Consider the following 23826-nt stretch of genomic DNA (forward strand, 5'->3'; position numbering starts at 1 on the left):
CATGTATTGTATATGTACTGTATGCACATATGAAAATACATGTAAGCACATATATGTATGTATAGGGCTGTGGCAGTCACGGAAATCCGTCAGCTGGTGATTGTCAAGCAAATAACTGTCGGTCTCACGGTAATTGACTGTTAATTATCATAAACACATTTAGCATCTCCTGGTTTCCACACATAGCCTACAAGCCACTGATGCAAACCTTTGGAACATCTACATTTGAAAAAGTCTAATAAATCCATGTAATATAGCCTACACCTTCACAATAAATGCATTATTTATTTTAGACAGGTCTAAAGAAGCATGATATGAAGAAAATGTTGTCTATTTCAGAAGAACAGAATAGCATACTCTGAGTTGTCCTTATGTTAGGCCCTGATCTGGCTATGCCAAATGGCTGTGTGCTACACTAGTTCATTTAGCAGACAAGATTTACTTAGAATTCCGTGGCATTATTTTATATTATTTTATAGTATGAAGAATACAATTGAACAAAGCTGAATAAAATATTAATATTTTCTCCAAAAGATTTGAGGGAGTGCACACATGCAGCTATTCTGTGTTGAGCGGTTAACAAAGAAATAGCTCCTATATGGTTAATTTAGAGTTATTAATGTAACTTTAGTTGTTCTACAAACGTTGGCTATTTGTTTTGATTTTTAAGGCTGCATAATAATGATTTGAAAAAAGTTGCTTGAAAGGCCTGAGCTCTGCTTTGTATTTTGCGCAGGCTGTACACACTCCAATAGTCTCTCATTCGCAATTTGACAAGCACTTGATAATGCCTCGAATTTCACGGCGGCCTCCCCTTTGTGGCCGTAATGCACCCTAAAAAGATCCATGCCTTTTGCGGCCCGGAGTGCTTTCGTTGTGCCCTTCTCTCTGAGTGTGCTGCAAAATCCGAAGCGCCTCTCACTCACATGGCTCTCCATCACGTGATCGGGTCTTTCTCACAGGCTACAAGTGAGGACCGACACATCGGGGATGCAACAGCACGCGTCCTTATCCAATTCCGAGGTGCATATTGAAGATATTGGAAGAACTGTCCACATTTACTTTTCATCAGCCAACAAGATGAGTAGGCCTAACGAACAGCAAAAGCACTAGCCAATGTCAATCTACTATCCCCCATAGTACAAAAGTCGACCTATTCTATTCTGTGCGAGGAATAAATATTCTAAACATAGTCTGGGACAGTTGTGGGATGCGATAGATCCCAAATTAATACAACCACTAGCATCAAAAAAGGCAATGTGGCTGACGTAACAGATTAGAACGTTTAGCTTAAAATGTTGATAAACTATTAGGCTATTTCTTCACATTATAAGCGCAGCAATGCACACATGGTAGTAGGCTATAAGCGCGAATGTTCCATTAGCGGGAAAACACCATTATCAAAAGTGACCGCAAATGCAATTATGCATGTAATGCTTTTATTATAAAGGTGCATTTTTATGGTGAAAATGATCTTCCCCAAACTTGAAACTCACACGCTGCTTATGTATGCCAGTTAGGCTCTAAACCCCTTGTAAAGCGTATTAATGTACTTAATTTTAAGAAGTTATTTGGCCACATGAGGTGTGCAACTACGATTCGAAAAAGTTGCAAAGAAAGGGTAGTTTCATCATTCACAAGTGATAATATATAATTCACAAGTGATAGGCTAATATTGTCACCCATTAGACTATTCTTGATATAATCTTGTCTTTACATACACTAAATAATATATGTGTGTAATTTGTTTTGATTTAGAATGGACCATTATCATGCACCTGTCTCGAAACGGGGCATCGGGAAAAAATACATGTCATCTATGCACTTAAATAGCAAATGGAGGACGCTTCTCCCGTGGTTCCTTTTAATGCCAGCCAGGTAGGCTATACTCCTGTTGGAAAGATAAACAATGTGCTTAATATTAGGAAAGTTGAGAAATAAATATAGTAGGCCTAGTCTATAGAAAGCTGATGGGATCCTCCTCTTTTTAACAGAGGCAATCACTCTGTTTTCTCTCGCAATTGCATAGCCTATAGAAATGTTGTACAACATGAGCTCATGGGCTCTCATGAAGTGTTTGATTAGATTTTCGATAACATTTGCATTGATGTCAGAGTGATTAGAGGGACAATAGAGTGCTGAGTACCAGGCAGTTAGCAAGTTTGGTAGGCTACTAATGACCATCAGCAGCATCAGATCATTTGTTTTGGTACTGTCCATTTGTAGCTTGTTTTTGGACACAGGTCCAGGAATGGCTAAAGGATTGCTATATTTACCTTGAGCTAACCCTGCAGATAGCGTTACTGGGTGATCTGAAAAGTCATAGTCAACCAATCAATAATATAATAATACTTTTAGCAAAAATGTTTATTTTCAATTTACAATCTGTGGAAACAATGAGAATAGAAAGGTTCAGAACTTTTGTAAAACATCACAGTACAGTTGAAAAATATATGGCAAATAGAAATCCAATATGGATGGTGTTAAGAGATAGACGGGTGGTATTGAATGGAGTTGAAGGATGGGACGAATAACAACTAACAATAACTAATAACAACAAGATAACTAATAATGTAAGCATACTGTGTCCATAATAAGTATATAGGTTATAGGTTGAGAGCTTTTATGAAAGAGCACAGTTAGAAAGATATGGCAAATAGAAGCAAACCGGATGGACATCATGAAAATGATCGGAGAGGCTGAGGGTAGAGGAAGTTCAGGAGTAAAAACAAACAAAATAGAATTATTGTAAAATTGACTGTGTCCATAAAATGTATATAGCATGTATAAGCTGGAAGTAGAGGCCTAAGCATTGTTGTTCACTAGTTTACTCCAATTAGGGAAGGGGTGGTGGGGTTGGAAAGTAATAAAGGGAAATATATTTTTTTTAAAGGATATGTGTATATATATATATATATATATATACAGTGGATATAAAAAGTCTAAACACCCCTGTTAAAATGCCAGGTTTTTGTGATGTAAAAGAATGAGACAAAGATAAATCATGTCAGAACTTTTAACACCTTTAATGTGACCTATAACGTGAACAATTCAATTGAAAAACAAACTGAAATCTTTGAAGGGGAAAAATAAAAAATAAACTCACAATAACCTGGTTGCATAAATGTGCACACCCTTAAACTAATACTTTGTTGAAGCACCTTTTGATTTTATTACAGCACTCAGTCTTTTTGGGTCGGAGTCTATTAGCATGGCACATCTTGACGTGGCAATATTTGCCCACTCTTCTTTGCAAAAGCGCTCCAAATCTGTCAGATTGCGAGACATCTCCTGTGCACAGCCCTCTTCAGATCACCCCAGAGATGTTCAATTGGATTCAGGTCTGGGCTCTGACTGGGCCATTCCAAAACGTTAATCTTCTTCTGGTGAAGCCATGCTTTTGTGGATTTGGATGTGTGCTTTGGGTCGTTGCCGTGCTGAAAGGTGAACTTCCTCTTCATCTTCAGCTTTCTAACGGACGCCTGAAGGTTTTGTGCCAAAACGCCTGGTATTTGGAACTGTTCATAATTCCCTCCACCCTGACTAAGGCCCCGGTTCCAGCTGAAGAAAAACAGCCCCAAAGCATGATGCTGCCACCACCATGCTTCACTGTGGGTATGGTGTTCTTTGGGTGATGTGTCCCCGAGCCGACTAGGTGAAAAATCTGTCGATGTGCCCTTAAGCAAGGCACTTAACCCTAATTGCTCCTGTAAGTCGCTCTGGATAAGAGCGTCTGCTAAATGACTAAAATGTAAATGTAAATGTTTTTGGCGCCAAACAATATATTTAGGAATTATGGCCAAAAAGTTCTACCTTGGTTTCATCAGACCATAACACATTTTCCCACGTGCTTTTGGGGGACTTGATGTTTGTTTTTGCAAACTTCAGCCGGGCTTGGATGTTTTTCTTTGTAAAAAAAGGCTTCCGTCTTGCCACCCTACCCCATAGCCCATTAATATGAAGAATACGGGAGATTGTTGTCACATGTAGCACACAGCCAGTACTTGCCAGAAATTCCTGCAGTTCCTTTAATGTTGCTGTAGGCCTCTTGGAAGTCTCCCTGACCAGTTTTCTTCTCATCTTTTCATAAATTTTGGAGGGACGTCCAGTTCTTGGTAATGTCTCTGTTGTGCCATATTTTCTCCACTTGATGATGACTGTCTTCACTGTGCTCCATGGTATATGTAATGCTTTGGAAATTATTTTGTACCCTTCTCCTGACTGATATCTTTCAACAATGAGATCCCCTCTGATGCTTTGGAAGCTCTCTGCGGACAATGGCTTTTGCTCTGAGATGCAACTAAGAAAATGTCAGGAAAATCCTACTAGTCACTTTAAATGATGGCAGGTGTGTAATGACTAATATTTCACATGAGTTTGAATGTGATTGGTTAATTCTGAACACAGCCACATCCCCAGTTATAAGACACTTATGCAACCAGGTTATTGTAAGGTTTTCATTTTTCCCCCTCGAAGATTTCAGTTTGTTTTTCAATTGAATTGTTCACGTTATAGGTCACATTAACAGTGGAAAAAGTTCTGACATGATTTATCTTTGTCTCAATCTTTTACATCACAAAAACCTGGCATTTTAACAGGGGTGTTTAGACTTTTTATATCCACTGTATATATATATATATATATTTGCCAGAAAAAAACAACATATGGGGGATTGGAAGTGATGCAGACAATTACATTGATGGAAGTTACAATCTATCTGCAATATTAAAGCTGATCTACCCCCTAAAAAAAAAAAGTTTTTCAACTGACTAATGCTCAAATTAGTGTCTTTGATTCCCTCATTGAAGTGTCTTTAACAGAGTAACAACTTTCAAATTAAAACACCAAAGTGTGTTTCTAACGCATGCTGGGCTGGCAAATTATTTGACAAAGATCTGTGTCCCTCCATCACGCAAAATCAATAAGAAACCAACTAAAGAAGAGAATGTACTCGGGTTTTGAAAACATCAAAGGCCATAAGTAGTTTCTTGCATCTATGAAAGTCTGCTCCATTGAAGACACTTCAAGAAAATGTCTTCACACAATGTTCTAAAGATATAAATGAAAGCTACATGATGGATGAAGTGCTAGATTTTAAAAACAAAGGCTTTGCCATCTCTAATATCTTCCTCCAGCTGTTTTAAATGACATCTGTGAGGATTGAGAGACTCATAAAACAACCAGAGGGAATAGAGAGACAGAGTGATGGGTGATGGGTAGTCTCTGAGCTAAAATTAGATGGATGACTGATCCATAACCAGGGTCCAGTCTAAATCCATCAACTTCAATACACTCCCATTTAGGAACCTCATAACAACAAATAAGCAATAAAGCAATTATCAATTACACCGCTCCTGGCACATTACAATCTTCCAAAAACGAAACAATAGGCCTACATCTACATTGCTTTCTGTTTGAAATGTGCCAAAATCCCAAAATATCCCTTTAACGTTCGACCATGATTGATGACTCACTTTTTTTTCTTCCAGATTCTGGAAATTGAACAAACACAATCAATGCTTTCAGCCACAACGCCCTCAACAACCCAAAATAATTCAGCCAAGTCCCACCAGTAAGTGCTGCTATCCTTTTGGGAACAACTGTCACGGTTTCAGCCGAGGCTGCCTCTCTCCCTTGTTCGGGCAGGCTTCGGCGTTCGTTGTCTCCGGAATACTAGCTGCCACCGTTGTATGTTTCATGTTCGTTTGCTTTTGTCTGATTGTTGTCACACCTGTTATCATTTAGTGTCATTAGTGTCCTATTTAGTTCTCGTTGTGTTTGTCAGGTGTTGTGTGTTATTGATTTTGGTCTGTCGTGTGTTGGGCTTATTTTCGCCCTTTCGCTCGGTTGAGCTTTCCTCCACTGCGTTGGAGCGTTACGCACCTGTTAGTGCGCTTGTTGCTATTTCGCCTTCGTGCGTATTATTGCCTTCGGGCAAGTGTTGTTATTTTTCCTGTTTGGAGATTAACTAAAGTTGTTTGGACTATCCTTCGGTGTTCTGCGTTTGATTCCACCACTCCACCCACCTACAGCACGCGTGACAGAATAACACACCAATAATGGAATCAGCAGGAGCCGCAGCAGCCCAGACGACGCTGGAGGACCAGGTTCGGGAACAACGGGACCAGATCCTGCAGATGGGGACCGCACTGCAGGAGGTGATCACCACCATCCGAGGCTGGGGAACGCCTCCACCACCACCCTCCCTGCCAGCACCATCGGCCAGTCCGCCCATTCCCGCACCGGAATCCCGAGGAGTCCGACTCTCGCTCCCGAGGGCCTACGATGGAACCGCGGCCGGGTGTCAGGGATTCCTTCTCCAGGTGGAGCTGTACCTGGCCACCGTGCACCCGGCGCCCTCGGGACATGAGAGCGTGTCCGCCCTGATCTCCTGCCTTTCCGGGAAGGCCTTGGAATGGGCCAACGCGGAGTGGAGGAGGATCGACGCGGACACCATCACGTATGACGAGTTCTCCCGCCGCTTCAGGGCGGTGTTTGACCATCCCCCGGAGGGAAAAGCGGCGGGGGAGCGTCTGGTCTTCCTCTGGCAGGGGAGGAGGAGTGCCCAAGAGTTCGCCCTCGAATTCCGTACTCTAGCGGCAGATGCAGGGTGGAATGATCGGGCTCTCGTCGATCACTACAGATGTAGTCTACGAGAGGACGTCCGTCGGGAGCTGGCTTGTAGGGACACCAGCCTCTCGTTCGACCAGTTGGTCGACATGTCCATCAGGCTGGATAACCTACTAGCTACCCGCGGACGTCCCGAGGGGGGTCCGTCCATTTCACCCTCCAGCGCCTCCGAGCCGTGTCCCATGGAGCTCGGGGGCGCTGGCGCTAGAGAGAGGAGGGGTCGGCTTACTAGGGGGTCCATCCCCTGCACCAACTGTGGTCGGGGAGGACACACCGCGGCTAGGTGCTGGGGATGGCCTCCTAGGGGAGAGGACGACAGGTCCCGCACTGGGGATTCCTTCCAGGTGAGTAGGCGCCCCACTCACCCAGAGCTCTCTGTTGCACATTTTTGTATACCTGTGAGTTTTCCACAGGTAGCACCTCATTCCCAGCATAAGGCGCTGGTAGATTCAGGCGCGGCTGGGAATTTTGTTGATAAGAAGTTTTGTTTAGCCTTAGGGATCCCCTTCTTCCTGTTGATGTCCCTTTCCCCGTTCATGCCCTAGATAGCCGTCCGTTGGGTGCGGGCTTGATCAGGGAGGTCACTGCGCCACTTAGGATGTGTGCGCAGGGGGGTCATCAGGAGATGATTCAGCTATTTCTGATTGACTCTCCTGCGTATCCGGTGGTGCTGGGCATGCCCTGGTTGAGTACCCATAACCCATTTATTTCGTGGCAGGAGAGGGCTCTGATGGAGTGGTCTGCCCAGTGTGTGGGTCGATGTTTGGGCGTTTCCGTAGGGGCTACCTCGGTGGAGAGTCCAAACCAGGTGCCCGCATTGCACGTTCCCCCTGAGTATGGGGATTTGGCCATCGCGTTTAGTAAGTCGAGGGCGACGCGGTTGCCGCCCCATAGGCAGGGAGATTGTGCGATAGACCTCCAGGCAGGAGCTGCGCTCCCACAGAGCCATGTGTATCCTCTGTCTCAGGAGGAGAAGAAAGCTATGGAAACTTACATAGACGAATCTCTGAGACAAGGATACATACGGTCTTCCACTTCCCCTGCGTCCTCAAGTTTCTTTTTTGTGAAGAAGAAGGATGGGGGTTTACGCCCGTGCATCGATTACCGTGGTCTCAATCAGATCACGGTGAAGTACAGTTATCCACTCCCGCTGATTGCGACCATGACTGAGTCCTTGCATGGGGCGCGTTTCTTCACTAAATTAGATCTCAGGAGCGCGTACAACTTGATGCGCATCAGGGAGGGCGATGAATGGAAGACAGCCTTTAGTACCACCTCGGGCCATTACGAGCATCTTGTCATGCCATACGGGTTGATGAACGCTCCGTCAGTTTTCCAATCATTCGTGGATGAGATCTTCAGGGACATGCAGGGGCAGGGGGTCGTGGTGTACATAGATGACATTCTCGTGTACTCGCCTACCCGTGTCGAGCATGTGGCCCTGGTGCGCAGAGTGTTGCGGAGGCTGGTGGAGCACGACCTGTATGTTAAGGCAGAGAAGTGTCTGTTTTTCCAGGAGTCGGTCTCCTTTTTGGGGTATCAGTTGTCTGCGTCAGGGGTGAGGATGGAGGTAGACCGGGTGTCAGCCGTGCGTAATTGGCAAACACCAACCACTGTGAAGGAGGTGCAGCAGTTTTTGGGGTTTGCGAATTACTACCGGAGGTTTATCCGGGGTTTTGGACAGGTGGCAGCTCCCATCACGTCTCTCTTGAAGGGGGGTCCGGTGCGTCTGCAGTGGTCTGCCGAGGCGGACAGGGCATTTGGGAGGCTGAAGGACCTGTTTACCTCGGCTCCAGTGCTGGCGCATCCGGATCCCTCTTTACCATTTCAGGTAGAGGTGGACGCGTCTGAGGCCGGTATTGGAGCCGTGCTTTCACAACGGTCAGGCGCGCCACCTAAACTCCGCCCCTGTGCCTTCTATTCCAAGAAGCTCAGTCCGGCGGAGCAAAACTATGACGTAGGGGACAGGGAGCTGTTAGCCGTGGTACAGGCCCTAAAGGTGTGGAGGCACTGGCTTGAGGGGGCTCAACACCCTTTCCTCATTTTGAGGGACCACCGTAACCTGGAGTACATCCGGGCAGCGAGGAGGCTAAACCCTCGGCAGGCTAGATGGAATATGTTTTTGACCCGGTTTACATTTAAGATCACGTACATCCCTGGGTCACAGAACGGTAAGGAAGATGCGCTGTCTCGGCGGTATGACACGGAGGAGAGGTCCGTGGAGCCCACTCCCATACTGCCGGAGTCGTGTCTGGTGGCACCGGTAGTGTGGGAGGTCGATGCTGAGCTCGAGCGGGCGTTACGCACCGACCCTAGTCCACCACAGTGCCCGGAGGGTCGGAAGTACGTTCCGCTCGAGGTTCGGGATCGATTGATCTATTGGGCTCACACGTCACCCTCCTCTGGACACCCGGGTATCGGCCGGACAGTGCACTGTCTTAGTGCCAAGTACTGGTGGCCCACGTTGGCAAGGGATGTGAGGGTTTATGTTTCCTCCTGCTCGGTGTGCGCCCAGTGTAAGGCGCCTAGACATCTGCCTAGGGGTAAGTTACTACCCCTGCCCGTTCCACAACGACCATGGTCCCACCTCTCGTGGATTTCCTTACTGACCTTCCTCCTTCACAGGGGAATACCACTATACTGGTCGTTGTGGACCGGTTTTCTAAGGCCTGTCGTTTGCTCCCCATGCCGGGTCTTCCTACCGCCCTGCAAACTGCCGAAGCCCTATTCACACATGTGTTCCGGCACTACGGGGTACCCGAGGATATTGTGTCTGATCGGGGTCCCCAATTTACCTCCAGAGTCTGGAGGGCCTTTATGGAGCGGTTGGGGGTCTCGGTGAGCCTCACCTCGGGTTACCACCCGGAGAGTAATGGGCAGGTGGAACGTGTGAACCAGGATGTGGGTAGGTTTCTTAGAACATACTGCCAGGACCGGCCGGAGGAGTGGGCAAGGTACGTTCCCTGGGCCGAAATGGCCCAGAATTCCCTACGCCATTCCTCCACTAACCTAACCCCTTTCCAATGTGTGTTAGGTTACCAGCCGGTTCTGGCACCTTGGCAGCAGAGCAAGATCAAGGCTCCTGCGGTGGATGAGTGGGCGCGGCGCTCGGAGGAGACCTGGAACGCTGCACACGTCCACCTGCAGCGGGCCCTCCGACGTCATAAGGCGAGCGCCGATCTCCACCGCAGTGAGGGACCGGTGTACGCACCTGGTGATCGAGTCTGGCTCTCTACCAGAAACCTGCCCCTCCGCCTGCCCTGTCGGAAACTGGGTCGGCGGTTTGTAGGGCCATTTAAAGTCCTGGGAAGGTTGAACGAGGTGTGTTATAAATTACAACTACCTGTTGAATATAAAAGTATTAACCCCTCGTTCCATGTGTCCCTTCTCAGGCCGGTGGTAGCTGGCCCACTCCAAGAAAGTGAGATCAGGGAGACTACTCCGCCCCCATTGGACATCGAGGGGGCACTGGCGTACTCCGTGAGGTCCATCTTGGATTCGAGACGTCGGATGGGGGGTCTCCAGTATCTAGTGGAGTGGGAGGGGTACGGTCCGGAGGAGCGGTGCTGGGTGCCGAGGAGAGACATTTTGGACCCGTCTCTCCTGACGGAATTCCATCGTGGGCACCCGACGCACCCTGCTCCGCGTCCTCCGGGTCGTCCCCGAGGCCGGAGTCGGCGCACGTCTGGAGCCGCGCGTCAAGGGGGGGGTACTGTCACGGTTTCGGCCGAGGCTGCCTCTCTCCCTTGTTCGGGCAGGCTTCGGCGTTCGTTGTCTCCGGAATACTAGCTGCCACCGTTGTATGTTTCATGTTCGTTTGCTTTTGTCTGATTGTTGTCACACCTGTTATCATTTAGTGTCATTAGTGTCCTATTTAGTTCTCGTTGTGTTTGTCAGGTGTTGTGTGTTATTGATTTTGGTCTGTCGTGTGTTGGGCTTATTTTCGCCCTTTCGCTCGGTTGAGCTTTCCTCCACTGCGTTGGAGCGTTACGCACCTGTTAGTGCGCTTGTTGCTATTTCGCCTTCGTGCGTATTATTGCCTTCGGGCAAGTGTTGTTATTTTTCCTGTTTGGAGATTAACTAAAGTTGTTTGGACTATCCTTCGGTGTTCTGCGTTTGATTCCACCACTCCACCCACCTACAGCACGCGTGACAACAACATCATATAACACACGTCTGACTTCACATGATCTACATATAGCACATAATCATGCATTGCGTGTCTAAAGTTTGGACTATTCTTCCATCAGATGGAGGTAGTAAACATAAGTGTCTGTGGTTGTGGTTAGGTAAAGACAGCCAGTGTGATCAGCGCCAGGGCCCGGTTTCCCAAAAGTGATGGTACTTAGATTTACAGGTGTTTTAACAATGCACCGTAATAATAAAGGCTGAAGACTATGTCGTTACAGGAGCTGTCCCGTGCTGAAGACGATTCCAGAATATAGGCTGAAGAGCTCACTGTAGCTCTTAAATGATTTATGGCTATTCAAAGTCATATTTTTTTACACAATACAGTTTTCCCATCAAGAGAAGTTCTGTAGTCTATTATGTATTTAAGTGTTTGTATTATGTTGGCCATGTGTTCTGTATTCTAAGTGTTTGTATTATGTTGGCCATGTGTTCTGTATTCTAAGTGTTTGTATTATGTTGGCCATGTGTTCTGTATTCTAAGTGTTTGTATTATGTTAGCCATGTGTTCTGTATTCTAAATGTTTGTATTATGTTGGCCATGTGTTCTGTATTCTAAGTGTTTGTATTATGTTGGCCATGTGTTCTGTATTCTAAGTGTTTGTATTATGTTGGCCATGTGTTCTGTATTCTAAGTGTTTGTATTATGTTAGCCATGTGTTCTGTATTCTAAGTGTTTGTATTATGTTGGCCATGTGTTCTGTATTCTAAGTGTTTGTATTATGTTGGCCATGTGTTCTGTATTCTAAGTGTTTGTATTATGTTGGCCATGTGTTCTGTATTCTAAGTGTTTGTATTATGTTGGCCATGTGTTCTGTATTCTAAGTGTTTGTATTATGTTGGCCATGTGTTCTGTATTCTAAGTGTTTGTATGATGTTGGCCATGTGTTCTGTATTCTAAGTGTTTGTATTATGTTAGCCATGTGTTCTGTATTCTAAGTGTTTGTATTATGTTGGCCATGTGTTCTGTATTCTAAGTGTTTGTATTATGTTGGCCATGTGTTCTGTATTCTAAGTGTTTGTATTATGTTAGCCATGTGTTCTGTATTCTAAGTGTTTGTATTATGTTGGCCATGTGTTCTGTATTCTAAGTGTTTGTATTATGTTGGCCATGTGTTCTGTATTCTAAGTGTTTGTATTATGTTGGCCATGTGTTCTGTATTCTAAGTGTTTGTATTATGTTGGCCATGTGTTCTGTATTCTAAGTGTTTGTATTATGTTGTTCATGTGTTCTGTATTCTAAGTGTTTGTATTATGTTGGCCATGTGTTCTGTATTCTAAGTGTTTGTATTATGTTGGCCATGTGTTCTGTATTCTAAGTGTTTGTATTATGTTGGTCATGTGTTCTGTATTCTAAGTGTTTGTATGATGTTGGCCATGTGTTCTGTATTCTAAGTGTTTGTATTATGTTGGCCATGTGTTCTGTATTCTAAGTGTTTGTATTATGTTGGCCATGTGTTCTGTATTCTAAGTGTTTGTATTATGTTGGCCATGTGTTCTGTATTCTAAGTGTTTGTATTATGTTGGCCATGTGTTCTGTATTCTAAGTGTTTGTATTATGTTGGCCATGTGTTCTGTATTCTAAGTGTTTGTATTATGTTGGCCATGTGTTCTGTATTCTAAGTGTTTGTATGATGTTGGCCATGTGTTCTGTATTCTAAGTGTTTGTATTATGTTGGCCATGTGTTCTGTATTCTAAGTGTTTGTATTATGTTGGCCATGTGTTCTGTATTCTAAGTGTTTGTATTATGTTGGCCATGTGTTCTGTATTCTAAGTGTTTGTATTATGTTAGCCATGTGTTCTGTATTCTAAGTGTTTGTATTATGTTGGCCATGTGTTCTGTGTTCTAAGTGTTTGTATTATGTTGGCCATGTGTTCTAAGTGTTTGTATCATGTTGGCCATGTGTTCTGTATTCTAAGTGTTTGTATTATGTTGGTCATGTGTTCTGTATTCTAAGTGTTTGTATTATGTTAGCCATGTGTTCTGTATTCTAAGTGTTTGTATTATGTTGGCCATGTGTTCTGTATTCTAAGTGTTTGTATTATGTTGGCCATGTGTTCTGTATTCTAAGTGTTTGTATTATGTTGGCCATGTGTTCTGTATTCTAAGTGTTTGTATTATGTTGGCCATGTGTTCTGTATTCTAAGTGTTTGTATTATGTTGGCCATGTGTTCTGTATTCTAAGTGTTTGTATTATGTTGGCCATGTGTTCTGTATTCTAAATGTTTGTATTATGTTGGCCATGTGTTCTGTATTCTAAGTGTTTGTATTATGTTGGCCATGTGTTCTGTATTCTAAGTGTTTGTATTATGTTGGCCATGTGTTCTGTATTCTAAGTGTTTGTATGATGTTGGCCATGTGTTCTGTATTCTAAGTGTTTGTATTATGTTAGCCATGTGTTCTGTATTCTAAGTGTTTGTATTATGTTGGCCATGTGTTCTGTATTCTAAGTGTTTGTATTATGTTGGCCATGTGTTCTGTATTCTAAGTGTTTGTATTATGTTGGCCATGTGTTCTGTATTCTAAGTGTTTGTATTATGTTGGCCATGTGTTCTGTATTCTAAGTGTTTGTATTATGTTGGCCATGTGTTCTGTATTCTAAGTGTTTGTATTATGTTGGCCATGTGTTCTGTATTCTAAGTGTTTGTATTATGTTGGCCATGTGTTCTGTATTCTAAGTGTTTGTATTATGTTGGCCATGTGTTCTGTATTCTAAGTGTTTGTATTATGTTGGCCATGTGTTCTGTATTCTAAGTGTTTGTATTATGTTGGCCATGTGTTCTGTATTCTAAGTGTTTGTATTATGTTGGCCATGTGTTCTGTATTCTAAGTGTTTGTATTATGTTGGCCATGTGTTCTGTATTCTAAGTGTTTGTATTATGTTGGCCATGTGTTCTGTATTCTAAGTGTTTGTATTATGTTGGCCATGTGTTCTGTATTCTAAGTGTTTGTATTATGTTGGCCATGTGTTCTGTATTCTAAGTGTTTGTATTATGTTAGCCATGTGTTCTGTATTCTAAGTGTTTGTATTATGTTGGCCATGTGTTCTGTATTCTAAGTGTTTGTATTATGTTGGCCATGTGTTCTGTATTCTAAGTGTTTGTATTATGTTGGCCATGTGTTCTGTATTCTAAGTGTTTGTATTATGTTGGCCATGTGTTCTGTATTCTAAGTGTTTGTATTATGTTGGCCATGTGTTCTGTATTCTAAGTGTTTGTATTATGTTGGCCATGTGTTCTGTATTCTAAGTGTTTGTATTATGTTGGCCATGTGTTCTGTATTCTAAGTGTTTGTATTATGTTGGCCATGTGTTCTGTATTCTAAGTGTTTGTATTATGTTAGCCATGTGTTCTGTATTCTAAGTGTTTGTATTATGTTGGCCATGTGTTCTGTATTCTAAGTGTTTGTATTATGTTGGCCATGTGTTCTGTATTCTAAGTGTTTGTATTATGTTGGCCATGTGTTCTGTATTCTAAGTGTTTGTATTATGTTGGCCATGTGTTCTGTATTCTAAGTGTTTGTATTATGTTGGCCATGTGTTCTGTATTCTAAGTGTTTGTATTATGTTGGCCATGTGTTCTGTATTCTAAGTGTTTGTATTATGTTGGCCATGTGTTCTGTATTCTAAGTGTTTGTATTATGTTGGCCATGTGTTCTGTATTCTAAGTGTTTGTATTATGTTGGCCATGTGTTCTGTATTCTAAGTGTTTGTATTATGTTGGCCATGTGTTCTGTATTCTAAGTGTTTGTATTATGTTGGCCATGTGTTCTGTATTCTAAGTGTTTGTATTATGTTGGCCATGTGTTCTGTATTCTAAGTGTTTGTATTATGTTGGCCATGTGTTCTGTATTCTAAGTGTTTGTATTATGTTGGCCATGTGTTCTGTATTCTAAGTGTTTGTATTATGTTGGCCATGTGTTCTGTATTCTAAGTGTTTGTATTATGTTGGCCATGTGTTCTGTATTCTAAGTGTTTGTATTATGTTGGCCATGTGTTCTGTATTCTAAGTGTTTGTATTATGTTGGCCATGTGTTCTGTATTCTAAGTGTTTGTATTATGTTGGCCATGTGTTCTGTATTCTAAGTGTTTGTATTATGTTGGCCATGTGTTCTGTATTCTAAGTGTTTGTATTATGTTGGCCATGTGTTCTGTATTCTAAGTGTTTGTATTATGTTGGCCATGTGTTCTGTATTCTAAGTGTTTGTATTATGTTGGCCATGTGTTCTGTATTCTAAGTGTTTGTATTATGTTGGCCATGTGTTCTGTATTCTAAGTGTTTGTATTATGTTGGCCATGTGTTCTGTATTCTAAGTGTTTGTATTATGTTGGCCATGTGTTCTGTATTCTAAGTGTTTGTATTATGTTGGCCATGTGTTCTGTATTCTAAGTGTTTGTATTATGTTGGCCATGTGTTCTGTATTCTAAGTGTTTGTATTATGTTGGCCATGTGTTCTGTATTCTAAGTGTTTGTATCATGTTGGTCATGTGTTCTGTATTCTAAGTGTTTGTATTATGTTGGCCATGTGTTCTGTATTCTAAGTGTTTGTATTATGTTGGCCATGTGTTCTGTATTCTAAGTGTTTGTATTATGTTGGCCATGTGTTCTGTATTCTAAGTGTTTGTATTATGTTGGCCATGTGTTCTGTATTCTAAGTGTTTGTATTATGTTAGCCATGTGTTCTGTATTCTAAGTGTTTGTATTATGTTGGCCATGTGTTCTGTATTCTAAGTGTTTGTATTATGTTGGCCATGTGTTCTGTATTCTAAGTGTTTGTATTATGTTGGCCATGTGTTCTGTATTCTAAGTGTTTGTATTATGTTGGCCATGTGTTCTGTATTCTAAGTGTTTGTATTATGTTGGCCATGTGTTCTGTATTCTAAGTGTTTGTATTATGTTGGCCATGTGTTCTGTATTCTAAGTGTTTGTATTATGTTGGCCATGTGTTCTGTATTCTAAGTGTTTGTATTATGTTGGCCATGTGTTCTGTATTCTAAGTGTTTGTATGATGTTGGCCATGTGTTCTGTATTCTAAGTGTTTGTATTATGTTGGCCATGTGTTCTGTATTCTAAGTGTTTGTATTATGTTGGCCATGTGTTCTGTATTCTAAGTGTTTGTATGATGTTGGCCATGTGTTCTGTATTCTAAGTGTTTGTATGATGTTGGCCATGTGTTCTGTATTCTAAGTGTTTGTATTATGTTGGCCATGTGTTCTGTATTCTAAGTGTTTGTATGATGTTGGCCATGTGTTCTGTATTCTAAGTGTTTGTATGATGTTGGCCATGTGTTCTGTATTCTAAGTGTTTGTATGATGTTGGCCATGTGTTCTGTATTCTAAGTGTTTGTATTATGTTGGCCATGTGTTCTGTATTCTAAGTGTTTGTATTATGTTGGCCATGTGTTCTGTATTCTAAGTGTTTGTATTATGTTGGCCATGTGTTCTGTATTCTAAGTGTTTGTATTATGTTGGCCATGTGTTCTGTATTCTAAGTGTTTGTATTATGTTAGCCATGTGTTCTGTATTCTAAGTGTTTGTATTATGTTGGCCATGTGTTCTGTATTCTAAGTGTTTGTATTATGTTGGCCATGTGTTCTGTATTCTAAGTGTTTGTATTATGTTGGCCATGTGTTCTGTATTCTAAGTGTTTGTATTATGTTGGCCATGTGTTCTGTATTCTAAGTGTTTGTATTATGTTGGCCATGTGTTCTGTATTCTAAGTGTTTGTATTATGTTGGCCATGTGTTCTGTATTCTAAGTGTTTGTATTATGTTGGCCATGTGTTCTGTATTCTAAGTGTTTGTATTATGTTGGCCATGTGTTCTGTATTCTAAGTGTTTGTATTATGTTGGCCATGTGTTCTGTATTCTAAGTGTTTGTATTATGTTGGCCATGTGTTCTGTATTCTAAGTGTTTTCTCTTGCTATTTGTATGCAATGTTTGACTATGTAAATGTTGCATTTATTCAGTTTGGGTCAACTGTGAGCAAGAACGAATAAAGCTAAAGTCAAAACAATTAAACAATTAAACAATTTAAATCATTTAAATAATTCAACACTAAGTATTAAGTTAAGCGACGTTGCCATATACCTAATATGTTGACCTTTAAATTATTGGTTAGGCTACAGTGAGTGTGAGCTTTGAGATAATAGTAGCCTGTAGGCCTAATAGATATGAATATTGAAGCGGCTCCGATGTAGCCTAATGGCTTAATAATAGGTAGGTCTATCGATTGCACATACATGAAAGTGATGTCAATATTTAGCCTAATAATCTAGCTATAATATAATTCGGTTATCGCGGTTTTCATAAAATAAATTGAGGCTATCCTTGCTTCGCTTGTTTACAACATTGCAAACTTTTTAGGCTATTTATATTCAACTATGAAGTTTTCGGCGGTCACAGAGAGACAGATAAACATCTTCATTCTATGTTTAGCTGAGATTTTCTGTGTGTAAAGTGACGTGGGAGGGCAAACGGTGATCTAATCACTCACTGAGCTGTTCTTAGCAGGCGTTAGATTACGAGCAATTTCAAGGGCAACATTAATGATGCACTATGCATTTCCTGGTTGCAAAAATTCTAATAGTTCACCTATTTTCAGTTAATGTGACAAAACAAGCAAGTGTAGTAGAGAGTCATTGTACCATCTACACCGCTGTGAAATATTTTTCTGCATAACCAAAAATACTGGATTTTCAGCTGTTTGAAGCTGGTGTACAAAACTGAAAGTAAAAGATGCAAAAACAATACTTAAAAATGGGAAGCATAGAAATAGCACAAATAGAACAGATCTACCGCTTCTTAGACTTGCTTTCAATGAGAATCACAGATCTATAACACATTTCTATGTGAATTTTGTCGGGTCGCCCAAAAAGTTACATATTTGCAGCTTTAATAAAGACTGTTTTGGGAAACGGCTCGGGAAATGTAATGATGTTCTTACGAAGGTTCTAGCAATGAATTTAGGCTTAAGATGCTTTCGGGAAACCGGACCCTGGTGTGCAGCTCAACGTGCAAGGGGCCCTGCACATTCTTCCAGCCCCTGGACGAGCACCTGAACACCATCCGTCTGTGTGGAGATCATGAGGTGCGCATAATATTCCAGCCTACAGATGGAAGGAGTTGATCCACCCCTTCTATTCATATTCAATTAGGAAAATCTAAAGGGACACAGAGCCGGCCCACTGTGGGGTGGGGGACAGACGGATAGAGTAAATGAACAAACGTAATGAACTGCATATGTCCAGGTAAAGGGGAAAGAGGAGAGGTGGGAGAAGTGGTGTGTGTGTGTGTGTGTGTGTGCATGTGTGCGTACATGTGTGTCTGTGTGTGCGTGCCTGTGTGTGTGCGTGGTTGTGCATGCGTGTGTGCGTGAGTGTGCGCGTGTGTTTGTGTTGGGGTGAAGGAGTGGTAGTGGGGATGGAATCAGCACAGTCTTTTTTTTTGGCAAGAAATCAAACAAGGAGCACCTCTTAGTCTCTTACATAAGACCCTCCTGTTGCGGCCAGCCTCTGAGCTGCATCAGACAGTCTGCTCTGGACCCTCCTGTTGCGGCCAGCCTCTGAGCCTGCCGGTCAGACAGTCTGCTCTGGACCCTCCTGTTGCGGCCAGCCTCTGAGCCTGCCGGTCAGACAGTCTGCTCTGGACCCTCCTGTTGCGGCCAGCCTCTGAGCCTGCCGGTCAGACAGTCTGCTCTGGACTTATTCAAATGAACCAAGGTCTCACTTTAGACCAGAGAGTGTGAGACGGCCCTTAAAATCCAATCTACTTGTTTTGCGCCCCCTCGTGCTCGTGCGGTGGAGATCTTCGTGGGCTATACTCAGCGTTGTCTCAGGTTAGTAAGTTGGTGGTCTGTTGATATCCCTCTAGTGATGTAGGGGCTGTGCTTTGGCAAAGTGGTTGGGGTTATATCCTGCCTGGTTGGCCCTGTCTGGGGGTATCGTCTGATGGGTCCACAGTGTCCCCCGATCACCCCCCCCCCCCCCCCGTCTCAGCCTGCAGTCTCTATGCTGCAATAGTCTATGTGCCGGGGGGCTAGGGTCAGTCTGTTATATCTGGTGTTATTCTCCTGTCTTATCCGGTGTCCTGTGTGAATTTAAGTATGCTCCCTCTAATTCTCTCTCCCTCCCCTACCGGAGGACCTGAGCCCTAGGACCATGCCTCAGGACTACCTGGCCTGATGACTCCTTGCTGTCCCCAGTCCACCTGGTCGTGCTGCTGCTCCAGTTTCAATTATTCTGCCTGCGGCTATGGAACCCTGACCTGTTCACCAGACGTGCTACCTTGTCCCAGACCTGCTGTTTTCAACTGTCTCTCTCTACCGCACCTGCTATTTCAACCTCTAAATGCCCGGCTATGACAAGCCAAGTGACATTTACTCCTGATGTGCTGACCTGTTGCAACCTCTACAACCACTGTGATTATCATTTGACCCTGCTGGTCATCTATGAACGTTTGAACATCTTGGAGAAAAATATGGCCTTAATGGCCATGTACTGTTATAATCTCCACCCGGCACAGCCAAAAGGGGACCCCTCAGAGCCTGGATCCTCTCTAGGTTTCTTCTTAGATTCCTGCCTTTCTAGGGAGTTTTTCCTAGCCACTGTGCTTCTACATCTGCATTGCTTGCTGTTTGGGCTTTTAGGCTGGGTTTCTGTATAGCACTTTGTGACATCTGCTGATGTAAAAAGGGCTTTACAAATAAATGGGATTGATTGATTGAACAGCGCTAACGTAATAGGCCTTTCTTGTTGAGGTGCAGGCAGTGGTGGAAAATGTACCCATTTGTCATACTTGAGTAAAAGTAAAGATACCTAAATAGAAAATTACTCAAGTAAAAGTGAAAGTCACCCAGTAAAATACTACTTGAGTAAAAGTCTAAAAGTATTTGGTTTTAAATATCAAAAGTAAATGTAATTGCTAAAATATACTTAAGTAGCAAAAGGAAAAGGAAAAGTCAGCCTTATTCCTATACAAATGGCTATGGAGTTTAATAGTGTCACTTTCAAGTCTGCACAGATCCTGGGTGAGATATTGCTCTTTGAAGTCGGCACAGAAATGAAGCCATGCCTACGTAGTAGTCCCCAGTCGCAGTCAGGTATAATTTGGTAACCTTGACATTTATGGTAGGCCTTTAATGTAACAACTTGTGTCAACATAAATACGTATGTTTTACTGAGCCGGAGGCCTCAAACCCTGCTACTGCTAATCTAATCAACCGAAAACTGTTCAGTTAGGTCTCAGATCTGAAACATAAAATACATTGACGTTAATGAAAACTAATGTTCTTGCAAACATGCTCTTTACTCTCCCGAATGAACAATTATTGGAGTCAGATCAAAATAAATACCATTATTTCAGTTAATTAACCATATACCAAGTTAATAGCCTTAGTAGGCTACGTAATAAATAATATGCCATTTAGCAGACGCTTTTATCCAAAGCGACTTACAGTCATGCGTGCATAATTTTTTTTGTGTATGGGTGGTCCCGGGGTTCGAACCCACTACCTTGACGTTACAAGCGCCGTGCTCTACCAGCTGAGCTACAGAGGACCACATGTTTTACGCACAGCATAAAAATTATGATACCTATTGCCTCTTCTTAAAACATTTTTTTAGGGAAAAAACCTATAACTACATTTGTGGGCTTTAAAAGCATGGCACAACATGATGCAAAACACAGTGCATGCTGGACATGCACATTTCAGCTGAGGTAAAGACTACCATCCATTATATCCTGCCTCTCATGTTCCTAAACCAGCCTTACTTTGAGGAGAGGCTCAATTGGCTACTTTGTCCTCTTCATAATGCCAGCTTGCAAATATCGGTCCAAACCAATGATTTATATACAGACTTAGATGACTACCGGGGGCACTGTTTTGAAGCCAACGCACCTCCATCTTAGCCCTCCCCCACCGGTGTTAAACATATTTTGGAAGCTATAGAAATTCATTTATTAATGTCTACATTTGTTTTTGCCACGTTTATTCTATTACAGACACCTTAATGCATACTTTGAAATTATATTATGTGAGCTAAACATAAAATATATATATATAAACATTTTCCATAAAGTATAGTTTTTTTAAGTAACACTACAACAAAAAATACTTAAATAGTAAATACATTGTCCGTGAAACATATGATTGAAATACTGTAGAATTCCATTAATTCTTATGGAGGATTCTTCTTCTGGGGGTACCAATATAGCGACCCGTGGTTTCAAAGCCTCTCATTGGCCGTCACATAGCATCAGCGATCCGGGGTTTAAACACATCATTGGTCCCAACTGAAGTTCTAAGGGAAGTTCTTTCATGTTCAACGTACACTGTGACAGATGTCTTGTGTCAGTAACTTTACAGCGATATTTACGCGGAGTAATCCACATCCTGAGCGCATGTGGACAAACAGCACTTTTCTCAACATCAAAGTATCCACATGGCCAGATGCGAATTAATAGCTGCCGCTGCCAACCTGCCCCCATCCGTAAAGATTGAGGAATCAGCTGAATTATCTTTTAAAGGGGACGCCAATGCCTACAGGGTTGTATTGAAACATCATTGAAACGTGGTTGCGCCAACTGGTTAACGAATTGTAAAAGTGTGACCAATGGCAACATACAATCACTATTGCCTTATTCGTTGACTTAAGCAAAGTCAAGGGCAGATGTCTAACGCCAATACAAGTGTGAGTAAACACCTCTGTATTTGCTAATTGACTGGTGTGAAGGATCAGAAGCTCATCATTATCATACACTTGATTCCTGTGTCAAAAGTTTATCCATATTAGTACCTAACAAGTTAAACTTTGAGATTTCACATCAACAAGATCTAGCTATGCTCTTGTAGGAGCACTCACTGTAGCCTAATGCATATGCTATTATCACCGAAGAGCAACAACGTAACACGTATTAAACGATTTAATGTCACCACCAGAACATAATAGGTTACAGTTCCAACACCGGTAAAGCCTACACGCTATGGGCTGGTTACAGTTCCATCACCGGTAAAGCCTACACGCTATGGGCTGGATACAGTTCCAACACCGGTAAAGCCTACACGCTATGGGCTGGTTACAGTTCCAACACCGGTAAAGCCTACACGCTATGGGCTGGTTACAGTTCCAACACCGGTAAAGCCTACACGCTATGGGCTGGTTACAGTTCCAACACCGGTAAAGCCTACACGCTATGGGCTGGTTACAGTTCCAACACCGGTAAAGGGACCCTTCCCATTTGCGTGATAGAATTGGTAAGAAACCAGAGGAAGAAAATCAGCGTGATACAATGTGGAGAAACATGACGGATATCAAGTTCACGATGGAAACCTATATGGAAAGTGACTACTGTATTCCCTCCAAAACAAGAGTAAAAACCATCCCAATACAAAATAGGCTACCGTTAGAAAACACAAAGTATGGTCTATTCCGTTGATACATCTGTACAACGGTTGCTGGCCGCTCATATCGCAGGATGCGGTCTGCAGGCTTCACTGTAGAAGTGAATCAACAAGTTAAAAGTCAGCGCACTGAATCCTTACGTCCCCTACTATGATGTGTTGTCAGTTGAGCGAACTTTACCATTGCATATACCTTGCATGTTTTGAAACAATTACAGCCCCTAAGAGAACAACAATTGATTTACACACACAGGTCAATTACTGTATGTAACGTTTAGCGAAATAAGACCAACAAACGGGAGACTTACCCTGAGTAAGAACCAAATCGTAGAAGTTGAACGCGAGAAGAAAAGTCACTATCTCAAAACACACATACATCTTATTGAAATCCTAAAGTGCATTGTGAAGGAAAAGACAAATAAAACACTGCCGCTTTGACAAGCTCCATGAGACCCTCTGTATCGGCTGCGTCTGAGGCTCTCTGGTGATCCGCTCATGTACAGGCCGAACAGCGGAGGGGAAAGAGTACTTCTGGCCCTATGGTCACGCACAGCAAATACTGTGCATGCGCAGACGGGGCAAGCCCACCGGTCTCAAGAGCGCAGGGTTAACGGTAACATGAGAACAGTATAACACCGTTATTAATGCATGGGTGCGGTGTTATGGCCTAAAATGACTTCAGTTGAAATTCAGAGATGTTAGCCAATTATGCTACTAGAGTCAAGGTGATGCCTAGAAATATATGTACTTTTTTTTTGTCATAAAATGCTAACTTTCATTCTTGCACAGACGAACAATTTCAATGTCTTTGTCATCACCACATTGTTTCATATAAAAGTTGGAAATATAAGTCATGGTTCTCCAGCAAAGCAACTGTTCATTCTGCAATAGACTATAAAATGGGTAGCACAGTGAACGAGATAAAAATAACTATACTTTTGACCATCGAAAACAATGATGACAGCCTAAATCTGCTGGCCCAAATGAGGCAGCCTAAATGTCCTGTGGAAGCAACCATGTCAGCCATATTGAGACATCTGGTTAGCGGAGATATAATTAAATATAATAAGTTATCATGAAAAACAACAACACTGCATTTAGCATGGTTACCCAGGCGCTCTGCGCTCACAATGGGGCTAATGTTGAGATGATGAACCATCCTCTGCTGATGTGGCCCCATCCTCTGCTGCCCTGCCCCCAGGGCTCATATGACTGGGTGAAAGGGACTGCCTCAGTTCAGCTGCCTTGCCTGGGTCAAGTCTGCTGTGCTGTGCCATAGGTATGGGACTCTTTTAAATTTTTCTGCGTTTATGCACTTTCTGTATTTTTTTTAAAAAACTGTCAAATGTTTTTTGCTTGAATTAAGTTATACTGTAGATGAATGTATTAACTTCATTTATTTGCACACACACAACTTTACCTAGTATATACCAAAGCCCATTGAGGTATAAATAAAGTTTGATTGAATTCAATTTGCTCCTTTAAAGGTCACATGACTTCCCTGAACTGCACTGGCCCCTGAGAGACAGACACAGTGGCGGAGGTATGACGGACATCCAGGGGCCACAATGCTGACTCCAGTCCCCTAACATCCTCCCAGCTCTGGG

At 42.6% G+C, this 23826-nt stretch overlaps 1 protein-coding gene across 1 annotated transcript in view; it reads right to left on the reverse strand.

The window, feature by feature from the left end:
* Window positions 1–22597, reverse strand: part of LOC311108856 (reversion-inducing cysteine-rich protein with Kazal motifs-like) — a gene marked incomplete at its 5' end in the record, with an annotated part of 98758 nt that extends 76161 nt beyond the window's left edge. The window contains one exon of the mRNA XM_084151625.1: window positions 22528–22597. Within this exon, the coding sequence (XP_084007751.1) occupies window positions 22528–22597 (70 nt within the window). The remainder of the gene's footprint in view (window positions 1–22527) is intronic.
* Window positions 22598–23826: the final 1229 nt, after the last annotated feature.

This window comes from Coregonus lavaretus (genome assembly GCF_964263955.1).
Source record: "Coregonus lavaretus genome assembly, chromosome: 34".
NCBI lineage: Eukaryota > Metazoa > Chordata > Actinopteri > Salmoniformes > Salmonidae > Coregonus > Coregonus lavaretus.